The sequence below is a fragment of the Stegostoma tigrinum genome, chromosome 27 (assembly GCF_030684315.1).
Source record: "Stegostoma tigrinum isolate sSteTig4 chromosome 27, sSteTig4.hap1, whole genome shotgun sequence".
Taxonomy (NCBI): Eukaryota; Metazoa; Chordata; class Chondrichthyes; order Orectolobiformes; family Stegostomatidae; genus Stegostoma; species Stegostoma tigrinum.
The window spans coordinates 43273411-43288844 of NC_081380.1; the positions used below are offsets into that span (position 1 = coordinate 43273411).

The 15434-nt window shown below is 41.1% G+C and overlaps 1 protein-coding gene across 2 annotated transcripts in view; it reads left to right on the forward strand.

The window, feature by feature from the left end:
- Window positions 1-15434, forward strand: part of brip1 (BRCA1 interacting helicase 1) — a 243832-nt gene that overhangs the window by 9700 nt on the left and 218698 nt on the right. For both annotated transcript variants that reach the window (XM_059655417.1, XM_059655418.1), the window contains exons 5-6: window positions 7919-8049; window positions 12922-13065. In XM_059655417.1, coding sequence (XP_059511400.1) covers window positions 7919-8049; window positions 12922-13065 — 275 coding nt within the window. The remainder of the gene's footprint in view (window positions 1-7918; window positions 8050-12921; window positions 13066-15434) is intronic.

Sequence of the window (15434 nt, forward strand, 5' to 3'; positions counted from 1 at the left end):
TACAAGGAGTAAACATTTGGAGCTATTTCAGACAACGTTGTAATCATATGTTGCTTATAATATCATCAGATCCCCCATTTACAATACATGGGAGGGATTTTAAAAGGACTGAAATGCTAGAGGCAATTATTAAGCAAGATAATAATGAAACATTTTGAAAAACTTAACACAGTTGAGGATCAATGCGAATTTGTAAACGGGAGGTCACATTTGACAAATTTGAAAAAGTTCTTTGGGGATTTACCAGGCAGAATTGATAAAAGGGGAACCAGGAGATCTGCATAGAAGAAAGGAGCAGGAGGAGGCCATTTGGCCCTTCGAGCCTGCTCTGCATTCTTCACGATCATGGCTGATTGTCCAACTCAATAGCCTAATCCTGCTTTCTTGCCATAAACTTTGATCCCATTCACCCCACGTGCTATATCTAGTTGCTTCTTGAATACATTCACTGTTTTTGGCATCAACTACTTCCTGTGGTAATGAATTCTACAGGATCACCACTCTTTGGGCGAAGAAATGTCTCCTCATCTCCATCCTAAAACGCCTATCCTGAATCCTCATACTGTGAACCCCTGTGGTTTTGGACACACCTATCATTGGGAACATCCACCCTGCATCTATCCTGTCCAGTCCTGTTAGAACTTTATAAGTCTCTATGAGATCCATCCCCCCTCTCCCACCCAGCCATTCGCCTGCACTCCAGCGAAAAGAATCCCAACCTAGTCAATCTCTCCTCCTATATCAGACCCGCCATTCCCAGAATCAGCCTGGTAAACCTTCACTGCATTCCCATGAGGGCTAAAGCACCCTTCCTGAGAAAAGGAGACCAAAACTGCACACAGTATTCCAGTTGTGGTCTCATCAAGGCCCTGTACAATTGCAACAGCACATTCCCGCTCTTGTACTAGTGTATATTAATTTCCAGAAGGCATTTGATAAGGTGCCACATAAAAGGTTAGTGCTCAAGAAAGGAGCTCACAGCGTTAGGATAAGTTAACATACAGAAAACAGAATCAGGATTAATGTGTGAGTGATAATGGGAACTGCAGATGCTGGAGAATCCGAGATAATGTCTTGGCCCAAAACGTCAGCTTTTGTGCTCCTGAGATGCTGCTTGGCCTGCTGTGTTCATCCAGCTTCACACTTTATTATCTCAGGATTAATGTGTGTTTTCTGGGTTGGAAAACTAGCCAGTGGAGTCAGAAGAAACACTCCTGGGCCTCAATTATTTAGAATCTCTGTTAATGACTTGGAGAAGTGCGGTAGGGGGACACAGAATGTTATGTATTCAAATTTGTTGATGATTCACAAATAATTGAGAGGACATTGATCTGCAAGGTAACATATGTTGAGTGAGTGGGCAAAAGCTTATCAGATGAATTTTAGTGTAGGAAGTAGTGTAAATGTAGGAAGCAGTGTAGCTATGTAGGGATAATTAAAAAGCGGTCCATTATTTTATTGGAGAGAGATGCCAAAAAGGTGCAGCAGAGTCTAATCTGAAAGTTCTTATGTGTGAAACACAAAAACGTTGCACATTAGCATGCAGTTAGAGTAAGAAATTATGGTGGGAAATGGATTTTGGCCTTTATTGCTAACGAGTTGGGGATTAAAAATAGGGAAGTCCGATTACAATGTACAAAATATTAGTGAGGCCGCACGTGAGGTATTGCAAACTGACACTGGAGCCAGGTCAAAAGCGATTCAGTAGGCTGTTTCGTGGGATGACGAGCTTGACTTAATGAAGAGTTAAACAGATTAAGCCATTATGTATTAGACTAGAAGAATGAAATATGATCTTATCAAGATTCTGAGGGGGCTTGTTAGGATGCATGTTGAGAAGGTATTTCCACTAATGGATGTGTCTCACGTGAGGGGTATATAGTTTCAGAATAAGGGACACTCATTTAATATGTGAAGGAATTTCTTCCCTCAGAGTACTAAATGTTTAGAATTTTCTGTCCCTGAGAGTTGTGGTGAAACCACTGAAAGTACTTAAAGCAGATTTTGAAATTTTGGGGAATTGAGCACTGTGGTTAGCACAGGGGCTGATCAGCCATGATCATATAGAATGTTGGGGTAGACTTGAGGGGCTGAATAGACTATTCCTGCTCCAATTTCTTATTTATTATCCTGAGTTTTTTTTTACAACCAGGTGAGGAGAGGTGAATTGGCTCCCTTTGTAACCCCTTTAGTTGGCTGCAGCAAAAATTTTACATTCATTTGAGCAAACAGCTGTGTAAAACTTCAACTAAAATAAAGATTTCTGGTTCAATATTAACGAGCCAAAGACAGGTTTTCTTGAATTTCCAGGATTTCCAGACCAGGTGTTTGATTTAGTGGTAGGTGAGCACTTTGGTGAGAGTGACCATAATTCGGTTATGTTTACTTTAGCAATGGAAAGGGATAGGAACATGCCACAGGGCAAGAGCTATAGATGGGGGAAGGGCAATTATAATGCGATTAGGCAAGACTTAGGAGGCATAGAATGGGGTAGCAAAATGCAGGGGTTGGTGTCATTCGAAATGTGGAGCTGGCTTAAGGAACAGATATTGTGTGTCCTTGATAGGTATGTCCCTGTCAGGCAGGGAGGAAGCGATAAGGTAAGGGAACCGTGATTTACGAAAGAAATTGTATCTCTTGTTAAGTGGAAGAGGGAGGTTTATGTGACGATGAGATGAGATGGTTCAGATGAGGTGATGGAGAGTTACAGACTAGCTAGGAAGGATTTAAAGAGAGAGTTAAGAAGAGCAAGGAGGGGACATTCGCAGGTCGAATAAAGGAGAACCCTAAAGCTTTCCATAGGTATAAGAGGTTGACTAGGGTAGGAATAGGGCCAGTCAAAGACAGAAGTCGGAAGTTGTGTGTGGACCCTGTGAAGATTGGAGAGGTGCTAAATGATTATTTCTCAACTGTTTTCACTGAGGAACAGGAGAATATTGTAGAGAAGATGACTGAGTTACGGGCTACTAGAATTGAAAGGATTAAGGTTAATAAGGAGGAGGTATTGTCAATTCTAGAAGGTGTGAAGGTAGATAAATCCCCTGGGCCGGATGGGATTTTTCTGAGGATTGTCTGGGAAGCTAGGGTGGAGGCCTTTGGCCTTGATCGTTGAGTCCTCATTGTCTACAAGTTTAGCACCAGAGGACTGGAGGATTGCAAATGTTGATCCCTGATTCAAGAAGGTCAGTAGGGATGACCCAGGTAGTTATCGACCTGTGAGCCTTACGTCTGTTGTAGGAAAAATTTTGGAAAGGATGTAAGAGGTAGGATTTATAATCATCTAGCAAACAACAATTTGATTGGAGATAGTCAGCATGGATTCGTTAAAGGCTGCTTGTGTCTCACAAACCTCATTGAGTTTTTGAGAAGGTGACCAAGCATGTGGATGAGGGAAGGGCAGTTGACATGGTGTACATGGATTTCAGTAAAGCCTTTGATAAGGATCCACATGGTAGGCTATAGGAGAAAATACAGAGGCACAAGATTGAGGGAGATTTAGCAGTTTGGATTAGAAACTGGCTTTCTGTAAGGAGGCAACGAGTGGCGTTTGATGGAAAATGTTCAGCCTGGAGTCAGGTCACTAGTGGTGTGCCTCAAGGATCTGTTTTGGGACCACTGCTGTTTGTCATTTTCATAAATGACTTGGATGCAGGCATAGGTGGATGGGTTAATAAGTTTGCAGATGACACTAAAGTCGGTGGAGTGGTGGACAGTGTGGAAGAATGTTGCAGGGAGACTTGGATAAACTGCAGAATTGAGCTGAAAGGTGGCAAATGGAGTTCAATGTGGATAAATGTGAGGTGATTCACTTTGGGAAGAATAATAGGAAGGCAGAATACTGGCTCAATGGAAAGATTCTTGGTAGTGTGGTTGTGCAGAGGGATCTTGGTGTCCATGTACATAGGTCCCTGAAAGTTGCCACCTAGGTTGACAGTGCTGTTAAAAAGGCTTACGGTGTGTTAGGTTTTATTGGTAGGGGGGTTGAATTCCGGAGCCGTGATGTCATGCTGTAACTGTACAAAATGCTGGTGCGGCCTCATTTGGAATATTGCGTACAGTTCTGGTTGCCTCATTACAGGAAGGATGTGGAAGCATCGGAAGAGGTGCAGAGGAGATTTACCAGGATGTTGCCTGGTCTGGAGCGCAGGTCCTATGAAGAAAGGCTGAGGGACTTGGGCTTGTTCTCATTGGAGAGAAGGAGGCTAAGAGGGGATTTAATAGAGACATACAAGAGGATTAGATAGGGTGGACAGTGAGAGTCTTTTTCCGAGGATGATGACTTCAGCTTGTACAAGCGCGCATTGCTACGAATTGAGGGGTGATAGATTTAAGATAGATGTCAGAGGCAGGTTCTTTACTCAGAGAGGGGTAAGGGCAAGGAACGCCCTGACTGTCAATGTAGTGAACTCAGCCACATTCAGGGCATTTAAACAGTCCTTGGATGAGCAGATGGATGATGATGGGGTAGTGTATGGGGAGGGGCTTAGATTAGTTCACAGCTTGGTGCAACATTGAGGGCCGAAGGGCCTGTTCTGTGTTCTATGAAAGAAAGGAACTTTATTGGTTAATAACCCTGAGGAAAGTGAAAATACAATATCGAACACACTCAAGTGTTAGTTTAAGCATGTGAAGAACCTCAAGTACGAAAAGGAAAATCAAGTTTTCAAAGTTCTTAGAGTCACTGAGTTCTTACAGTTGAAACAAAATGTGTAGCTGAATAGTTGATGTACTTCATCAGTAGGAGCAAAATTTAGATAATCGTAAAGTCTTAACACGTAAACAGGCTCTTTGGTCCGACTAATCCACACCGACCAGGTTCCCAACTAAACTAGTCCCACCTGCCTGCATTTGGCCCACATCCATCCAAACCTTTCTTATTCATGTACTTATCCAAATATCTTTTAAACGTTTTAACTGTTCCTGCATCCACCACTTCCTCTGGTAGTTCATTCCACGCACTAATCACTCCGTGTGTGTTTAAAAACTCAAGTCCCTCATAGCCTTTTTAAATCGGTCTCCTTTCACCTTAAAAATATGACCCCTCATTTTGAACTACCCCACCTTAGAGAGAAGACCTTTGAGATACACCATATTCACGCCCCTCGTGATTTTATAAACCTCAATAAAGTCATTCCTCAGCCTCCTATACTCCAGTGAGAAAAATCGTAGCCTATCTAGTCTATTTTTATAACTTCAACACTCCATTCCAGGCAACATCCTGATAAATCTTTCCTGAATCATCTCCAGTTTAACAATATCCTTTCTAAGGCAGGGCAACCAGAACTGCTCACAGTACTCCAGAAGTGGCCTCAACAACATTCTGCACTTCCTATATTGCTCTAGGCTATCTGCAGTGTTGAGATTTTTGTGACTATCATAAGCTATCATCTGTTTAATCTTCCTCTGTATTTTTCACAATTCTGGGGGTCTAGATTTGGCAGTACCATTCTTGTGTTTGGAGAGGACATGCCTGCTTTGTGCCATATGGATCTCACTTTTAATGCCTCCTTCTAGTTTACCACTGATTTATCCTTTAACAGTCCTGTCCAGCCCACCTGAGACAAATCACCTCTGTTTTGTAAAATTTGCCTTTCCTCAGTTAAAAAGTTTGCTCCTGATTTATCTCCGTCCTTCTCCAAAATAATACTAAGTCTCACTGAATTGTGGTCACTATCCCCGATATGGTTGCCCACTGTCAGCTCGCCCATTCACCCATCTACATTTTCCGAAATTAAATCTAGAATTGTGTCTCGCTTTATTGGGCTTGTCACATACATGATACATGAACTTTGCATCCTCAATGCCCCTTTTATATTGTTTGAAACCCAGGTGATATTGGAATAATTAATATCTCCTACTATTATTGTCCTCCTATTCCTATTGGCAGAAATCTGCCTAAATATATGTTCTTCTGTCTCCCTGTCACTATTTGGGGGTCTGTAGACTCCCCTTATTAGTGTGACTATCCTTCTTAAGCTCAACCGATAAAACCTCATTTGTTTACTATTATCATCCCTTCTCACAACTGTAATTGATTCTTTAATCAATACTCCTACAACCCTCCATTTTTGTCACTCACTCCAGCCCTGGTTATAAAGTTTTTAGGCAGGGTAGTGAGCTGCCAATTTTGCCCCTATTTTAGCAGGTTTGTGCTGCCATTTGTATATATATGTCCTTAGTTCATCTGCCTTGTTGTGAATTCCACATTGGTTTCCTGAATTTTGTCATTTTTTGGTCCATATTTCTTCCTTTTAGAAAGTGTTACAGTACGTTTACATCTCAGGTATTAAAATTAGGTCATGGAAATTATAAATTGATAATCCATATTTTATTGCTACCATGATGAGAAGAAGTAAGAGGAAGATGGAAAAGCCTTCCATTCAGTTTTTACAAATACATTGTTCTCTGCTTTACCTAAAAGCCATTGCCTGAAACATTGTTCATATCTGGACATTGTTTTCTTCAAGATAGATCATTTTCAAACCAGTCTTCTACCCAATAACTTCCAGAAAGGTGTAAGTTAAACAGGGAATTTTGATGTGTGGGGTAGCTTTTAGTCATTTTGATAATACATCATTTTTAGAGTACGCTTGGTCTTTTTTTTTGCTGATCTCGTGAATTTGGCTTAATCTGGTCAGGTGATCATTATGGGTATTTTTAGCATTTATTTCCTTTTTTTAAGTATTTATGAATGGCCCAGGTATTAAAAATTAGATGCAACAGAAAATTTTGCCACTATCAGAGCGTGTTGCTGAGCTAGAACAAAAGACATAGTTTAGAACAGAAGCAACTTAATTAAATAAATAGTTTTGGAATTATTGGAATGCTTCATGTCCTTGAATTAATTACATAGGTTAATGCCAATGGTAGAATGTTGGGAAGCTGAAAGTAATTAAATAATTTTGGAGGACTGGAACTCAAAGAAAGAAAGCTGCAAAATTAAATGAATAATATCAGAGAAATAGAATAACATGTCATATCAGAGTCAGGAATTAAATAAATAATGGAGCCACAGAAGTAACTATGTTGTGGCAGAGAGATTTGATTTATTTGTTCATGGAATGTGAGCATCGGTGGCGAGGATGACCCATCCTTAATTGCCTTTGAAAAAGAGATGGCAAGCTGCTTTCCTGAACTGCTGTCATCCTTCGGCTCAAAAACAGAAATGGCTGGAGAAACTCAGCATGTCTGACAACATCTGTGCAGAGAATGAAAAGTCAACGTTTTGGGTCCAGTGACCCTTCAGAACAACTAACAACAGAACCAGCTGAGCTTTTGTTTGTAGAATCCATTGATTTAAATATGGTTTCGGTTTATGTGTTGCCTGTGTTGGGCAGCATGGTGGCTCGGTGGGTTAGCATAATTAGCACAGATTGACAGTTATTACATATTTGTTTATATAGTTATTTTATTGAGTTCCAAGAAAACTCCAAAAACTTGGCACCATCTAGCACACAGCAGTTTGTTTGATCGTCACTTCATTCACCAATGTCAACATTCATTCCCTTCACCACAATTGCACAGTGATGGTAGTGTGATACAGTGTAGTAACTCACCAAAGTCATCTACAAGATGCAGTGTAGTAACTCACCAAAGCTCCCCTGACAGCACCTTCCAAATGAATCATTGCTACAAACTAGAATGTTAAAGGCAGCAGAAACGCAGGATTGTCACCTGCAAGTATCCTTCTGAACTACACACTACCCTGACTGGTAACTCTATCATTTCTTCACTGTCACTAGATCAATATCCTGGAATTACCTTTCTGACAGAACTGTAGTTGCCTCTGTACCCAAGTCACATCTGTTCAAGGAAGCAGCTGACTACCACCTTCTCCGCATCGCACATATTTAGTTGTGATAAGAACTGTAACAAACCCTAGAATTAGAACATACAGTGGATTTGTTTTATTTCACAGATGTTGCATGTAGCCGTAAGGCTACGTTAGCCTCCAAACTGTGTGCCATGATGAAAACACCTTTAAGTGAAGCCGATGATGATTTTCAAACACAGAGGAAACGGATCCGTATGCCTTTAAATGACCCACAGGTATTTTTTCAAAGTGTTACTTACAGGCCTGAAATTTTAAATGAAAGAAGCACTGATGTTCATTGGATTTTGCTAGTCAGTTTAACATTCAGGTTCCATTCCAAAATTTTACTTTTGAATCCATCACGTACATTAATTTAACAGAAATCTAAGAGTGATGTGAATTAGAAAATAACTTAGTTTTGTCAACCAGTTACAGTGGTGCTGGATTTTATGTAGAATATAATTAACTGTTGGAGCTAGAAAGACGATCATATGTTTAATTCTATTAGTGTGATTAGATTAAATCTGATGGAAAAGCCAGCTAATGGGTTGAAATAAATAAAAGAAACTTTGAAGTTAAACATAAATTATTGGTAAGTACAACATGCAAGGAATTTAGAAATCATTTAACCCAATGTTGTGGTGCATCTTTATTGTGCGAAATTATTTCCAATTATGCAAGGGAAAGTTAGGAAAGAATGAAAAGTTGAACATTGAAATAATGTTATTTATTATGAGATCATAAGAATTAAGATTTTCAACTAGAAGATGAAACTGCGAATGATTGTTATGAATTCTATTCAACTTCTGATTTTAAGATTGCCGACAAGATTTATATCTCAGGTTGTGGATGAAGTTGTAGACTTGCTCGCTGAGCCAGCACGTTTGGTGGCAGACGTTTTGTCACCCTGCTAGGTGCTATCGTCAGTGCACCTCTGGTGTAGTGATTGTGTTCTGTCCTGCTTGCTGTGTATATGCCTCGGTTTGCCAGTGTAGTTTATATATTGGGTCCAGTTCAAGCATTTGTTGATAGAGTTCCGGTTGGAATGCGAAATTCCCTAACGTGTCTCTGTTTGGCTCGTGCTATTATAGAACATGGAACATTACAGCACAGTACAGGCCCTTCGGCCCTCGATGTTGTGCCGACCTGTCATACCGATCTCAAGCCCATCTAACGTACACTATTCCATGTACGTCCATATGCTTATCCAATGACGCCTTAAATGTACCCAAAGTTGGCGAATCTACTACCGTTGCAGGCAAAGCGTTCCATTCCCTTACTACTCTCTGAGTAAAGAAACTACCTCTGACATCTGTCCTATATCTTTCACCCCTCAATTTAAAGCTATGCCCCCTCGTGCTCGCCATCACCATCCTAGGAAAAAGGCTCTTCCTTATCCACCCTATCTAACCCTCTGATTATTTTATATGTTTCAATTAAGTCATCTCTCAACCTTCTTCTCTCTAATGAAAACAGCCTCAAGTCCCTCAGCCTTTCCTCGTAAGACCTTCCCTCCATACCAGGCAACATCCTAGTAAATCTCCTCTGCACCCTTTCCAAAGCTTCCACATCCTTCTTATAATGCGGTGACCAGAACTGTACACAATATTCCAAGTGCGGCCGCACCAGAGATTTGTACAGCTTCACCATAACCTCTTGGTTCCGGAACTCGATCCCTCTATTAATAAAAGCTAAAACACTGTATGCCTTCTTAACAGCCCTGTCAACCTGGGTGGCAACTTTCAAGGATCTGTGTACATGGACACAGAGATCTGTCTGCTCATCTACACTACTAAGAATCTTACCATTAGCCCTGTACTTTGCCTTCTGGTTACTCCTACCAAAGTGCATCACCTCACACTTGTCTGCATTAAACTCCATTTGGCACCTCTCAGCCCAGCTCTGCAGATAATCTATGTCTCTCTGCAACCTACAGCATCCTTCGTCACTATCCACCACTCCACCACCTTAGTGTTGTCTGCAAATTTACTAACCCATCCTTCTACGCCCTCATCCAGGTCATTTATAAAAATGACAAATAGCAGTGGACCCAACACCGACCCTTGCGGTACACCACCAGTAACTGGTCTCCAGGATGAACATTTCCAATCAACGACCACCCTCTGTCTTCTTTCAGCAAGCCAATTTCCGATCCAAACTGCTATATCTCCCACAATCCCATTCCTCTCCATTTTGTATAATAGCCTATTGTGGGGAACCTTATCAAACGCCTTGCTGAAATCCATATAAACCACATCAACCAGTTTACTCTCATCTACCTGTTTGATTACCTTCTCAAAGAACTCAATAAGGTTTGTGAGGCACGACCTTCCCTTCACAAAACCGTGCTGACTATCCCTAATCAATTTATTCTTTTCTAGATGATTATAAATCCTATCCCTTATAACCTTTTCCAACACTGTACCAACAACTGAGGTAAGGCTCACTGGTCTATAATTACCAGGGTTGTCTCTACTCCCCATCTTGAACAGGGGAACCACATTTGCTATCCTCCAGTCATCTGGCACTATTCCTGTAGACAATGACGAGTTAAAGATCAATGCCAAAGGCTCGGCAATCTCCCCCCTGTCTTCCCAGAGGATCTGAGGATAAATCCCATCCGGCCCAGGGGACTTATCTATCTTCACCCTCTGAAGGATTTCTAATACCTCTTCCATGTGAGCCTCAATCCCACCTAGTCTAGTAGCCTGTATCTCAGTATTTTCCTAGACAACATTGTCGTTTTCCAGAGTGAATACTGTTGAAAAATATTCATTTAGTGCTTCCCCTATCTCATCTGACTCCACACACAACTTACCACTACTATCCTTGATTGGCCCTAATCTTACTTTCGTCATTCTTTTATTCCTTAAATACCTATAGAAAGCCTTAGGGTTTACCCTGATCCTATTCGCCAACAACTTCTCATGTCTCCTCCTGGCTCTTCTGAGCTCTCTCTTTAGGTCTTTCCTGGCTACCTCATAGCCCTCAAGTGCCCTAACTGAGCCTTCACATCTTATCCTAACATAAGCCTTCTTCTCCCTCTTGACATGAGATTCCACCTCCTTCGTAAACCACGGCTCCCACACTCTACAGCTTCCTCCCTGCCTGACAGGTACATACTTATCCAGGACACACAGGAGCTTTTCCTTGAATAAGCTCCACATTTCTAATGTGCCCATCCTCTGCAGTTTCCTTCCCCATTCTATGCTCCCTAAATCTTGCCTAATCTCATCTTAATTGCCTTTCCCCCAGCTACAACCCTTGCCCAGTGGTATACACCTATCCCTTTCCATCACTAAAGTAACATAACAGAGTTGTGATCGCTATCACCAAAGTGCTCACCTACTTCCAAATCTAACACCTGGTCAGGCTCGTTACCCAGTACCAAATCTCATGTGGCTTCGCCCCTTGTTGGCCTATCTACATACTGTGTCAGGAAGCCCTCCTGTACACACTGGACAAAAACTGACCCATCTATAGTACTCGAACTATAGTGTTCCCAGTCAATATCTGGAAAGTTCAAGTCCCCCATGACAACTACCCTGGAGCTTTCACTCCTATCGAGAATTATCTTTGCCATCCTTTCCTCTACATCTCTGGAACTATTCGGAGGCCAATAGAAAACTCCCAACAGGGTGACCTCTCCTTTCCTGTTTCTAACCTCAGCCCATACTACCTCAGTTGACGAGTCCCCAAACATCCTTTCTGCAACTGTAATACTGTCCTTGACTAACAATGCCACACCTCCGTTCCTTTTACCATCTTGTCTGTTCTTACTGAAACATCTAAATCCCGGAACCTGCTACAACCATTCCTGTCCTTGCTCTATCCATGCCTCCGAAATGGCCACAACATCGAAGTCCCAGGTACCAACCCATGCTGCAAGTTCACCTACCTTATTCCGGACGCTCCTGGCATTGAAATAGACACACTTCAAATCAACTTCTTGCTTGCCTGTGCCATCTTGCTTCCCTGAAACTTTATTTCGGACTACCCTACTCTCAACCTTTTCTATAGTCGAACTACAATTTTGGTGCCCATCCCCCTGCTGAATTAGTTTAAACCCACCCGAATAGCCTTAGCAAATTTCCCCCCCAGGATATCGTTACCCCTCTGGTTCAAGTGAAGACCATCTTGCTTGTAGAGGTCCCACCTACCCCAGAAAGAGCCCCAATTATCCAAGAATCCAAAACCCTCCCTCCTGCACCATCTGTGAAGCCACGTGTTCAACTCCTCTCTCTCCCTATTCCTCGCCTCACTAGTACGTGGCACGGGCAACAAACCAGAGACAACAACTCTGTTCGTCCTAGCTCTCAGCTTCCATCCTAGCTCCCTGAATTTCTGTCTTAAATCCCCATCTCTCTTCCTACCTATGTCGTCGGTGTCAATGTGGACCACGACTTGGGGCTGCTCCCCCTCCCCCTTAAGGATCCCAAAAACACGATCAGAGACATCACGCACCCTGGCACCTGGGAGGCAACACACCAACTGTGAGTCTCTCTCGTCTCCACAGAACCTCCTATCTGTCCCCCTAACTATGGAGTTCCCAATGACTAATGCTCTGCTCCTCTTCCCCCTTCCCTTCTGAGCAGCAGGGACAGACTCTGTGCCAGAGACCCGTGCCCCACTGTTTTCCCCTGGTAAGTTGTCCCCCCCCCCAACAGTATCCAAAACGGTATACTTATTGTTGAGGGGAATGGCCACAGGGGATCCCTGCACTGCCTGCCGGTTCCCTTTCCGTCCCCTGACCGTAACCCATCTGCCTTTTTCCTGTACTTGAGGAGTGACTACCTCCCTGTAACTCCTCTCAATAACCCCCTCTGCCTCCCGGATGGATGTGTTGTCCCTGTCAAATTCATGTCCTTCTTTGTTTGTGTGTATTGAGACAGTGAGCACCAATGCTTCACTGGAGGCACACTGACAATGTTACCTAGCAGGGTGACAAAACATCTGCAACCAAACACACCAACTCAGTGAGCAAATCTACAATCTCAACTCCCGATTTTCCTGGCATTCTGGTACTGCGTCTTTCATGCTCATTTAGGACAGCAATAGAACTATTCATCTATGAAGTTGTTTTATTTTTCTGTGATGCACTTTTTTAGGCACGAAAGCGGAGGTGTATTGAGAAGGGAGTACATTTTATTGATGATGAAACTACTTTGGATGAAGACAATACTGGATCAAGGTCATGCAAAGTGAATGTCAATACTGAGGCCCATCATGTTCCACCTGCCCAAGAATTGCCAGTAAGTCTCCTAGTTGAATTTATTTGATGCTAATTTTCCTTTTTTCTGAAATGATGTATGGTTTGTGTCATCTTTCTAATGAGCAAACAATTAATATATCAATTCAAGTTTTAATTGTAATGCAAAAACATTATGACTTATACTGAAAGACTGAATTTTAGACCTGCAGATCAAATAATCTGTTAGAAAATTTGTAGGTTTTTAACTGATTTTAGGGTAGAGATTTTATCAAAATAACAGCCCTGGGAATGCTTTATCTGTTAATATGATTCTTTTATCTGTATTTTCAAGTAGCTTGTCTTTTGTCTTCTATATAATTTTGACATTACAAATTTTTATATTCATTTAATGTACCTTGAGGAGGAAAGAGCAATTTTCATTTCAATCCTGTGTGCACCAAACATCAAAATGAAATATGGAACTCCAGTTTGTAATTTTTTTAGTTCATGCAGATGCACACAAAATTCCTTCAGATATAGATAATATTACGTAGAGATGTTTTTATTTATGTGGATTATACTCCCAATTATAAAGGTCTTTGAGGCTTGGGCAGTGAGCTGTTAACTTTTTGTCAGATGTTATTGTATATTGAGCCTAAGAATGTTTGATAAGATTTTAAAGAAATTCAGGTGTAAATATTCCAGTTTAAAGTCTTTTTTTGGCCTATAAAGAAGTCAGTGGAATGAATACAGCAAATCATACGTTGGGAAGAATATTGAATCAAGGTGGTGAGGTAATGTTGCCGCTTTGTAAATCATTCGCACAACCACAATGCATACTATGTGCAATTCTGCTTGTCATTGTCCAAGAAATCTATTTCACTTATTGAAAAGATATAGAAGAAGACAGCCAAAATGATTGAGGGATTTTATTGTGACGAATAACTGTAAGTTGAGCCTAATTCATTGAATAAGAGAAGGCTGAGAGGTGATTCATTTTTGGTTTTCTAAAGGGACTGGAGAATATTGTTAGAAATATCTAGTTCGTAATTCTCATGTTTTTAAAGTTTTAGGAATTAACTGCAGAAAAGAGGGGAACATACAGTTGAATTGGTTATAATCCTGAAGTAAATATGTTTGAAACAAGCTTGAGTTTATTCAACCTAAAAGATTTGTGTGATATAAATTTAAGAAATTTGTGGTTGGAAAGGTAAAATTGTAAAACAATGTATGAACTTGCTGAATTAAATAACTGGAGACATGACTCCAACAGTTATTTCAGTAAAGCATAAGTTATTTATGTGGTTTCCAGAATTAAGAAAAGATTTGGAATTAATTAGTACTTTATTGGCATTTCTATCTGGGACAAGCTGCAAATGTCACATTGTTTTGGAGATAGTGGAGTTCAGTGAGATTTGACTTTTATTTTTGATTTGATTTACATCGCATGTACCAAGATACAGTGAAAAGTATTGTTTTGTCTGCTATCCAGGCAAATCATACCTTATGTAAGTACAATAGAGTAATAGAACAGAATGCAGAATATAGTGTTACAGCTACAGAGAAGATGCAGAGAAAGATCAACTTTAATGTATGAGAGGTCCATTCATAAGTCTTGGGCAGAGCAGTTGCCATACCAAACTGTCATGCTTCTGAATAGGATGCTTTCTGTGATATATCTATAAAAATTGCTAAGAGTCATTGTCGGCATAACAAATGCTCCTAGCCTTCTGAGGAAGTAGATGCATTGGTGTGCTTTCTTGCATGCTTTGTTTTGAGTTATCTCTCTGAATTCAGATGTAGCACAGCTAGCAGGCAAGACTGGTTCATTTTGTAAAACAACGATGAAACCATGTCAGCTTTGAGTCTTGTTAGTTCCTATCTCCTTAGAAGTTGACAGATGAAGATGCTACACCTGCAACAGAGTACTTGATGCTGCCTGCAAGTGGGAGCTGGTATTCAGTCAAAGACAAAGATGTAAAGGGGAGCAAATGACTGGAAGATTCTTTTTAACTGGAAGCTAAAGGAGGAAATCTATCATAAGATTCAATGAAATGCTATAAACATAACTGCAGTTGAAATTCTGGAAGTAAGCAGCTTAGTTGTCATTTGAAACCGAAGCTGCATGCTGATGGAAGCCAGAAGTGTTTTGTGACATCTTAAACCACTGCACAGGAGTTGTATTTGGGTCTTTGCTAGAACTGTGGAGTTCAGAATAATGTTACCAGTGAAAAAGATTACTTTTGTATTCTTTCATGGGATGTGGGTTTTGCTGACATTTATTGTCTACCCCGAAGTGCCCTTGAATGGAGCAGTAGGCTCAGTTATTTCAGAGAGCAGTAAAGAGTCAACCACATAGCTGTGGGTCTGAGGTCTCATGTAGCCCCGATCAATTAAAGAAGGCAGATTTCCTTCCCGAAAGCTGATTGG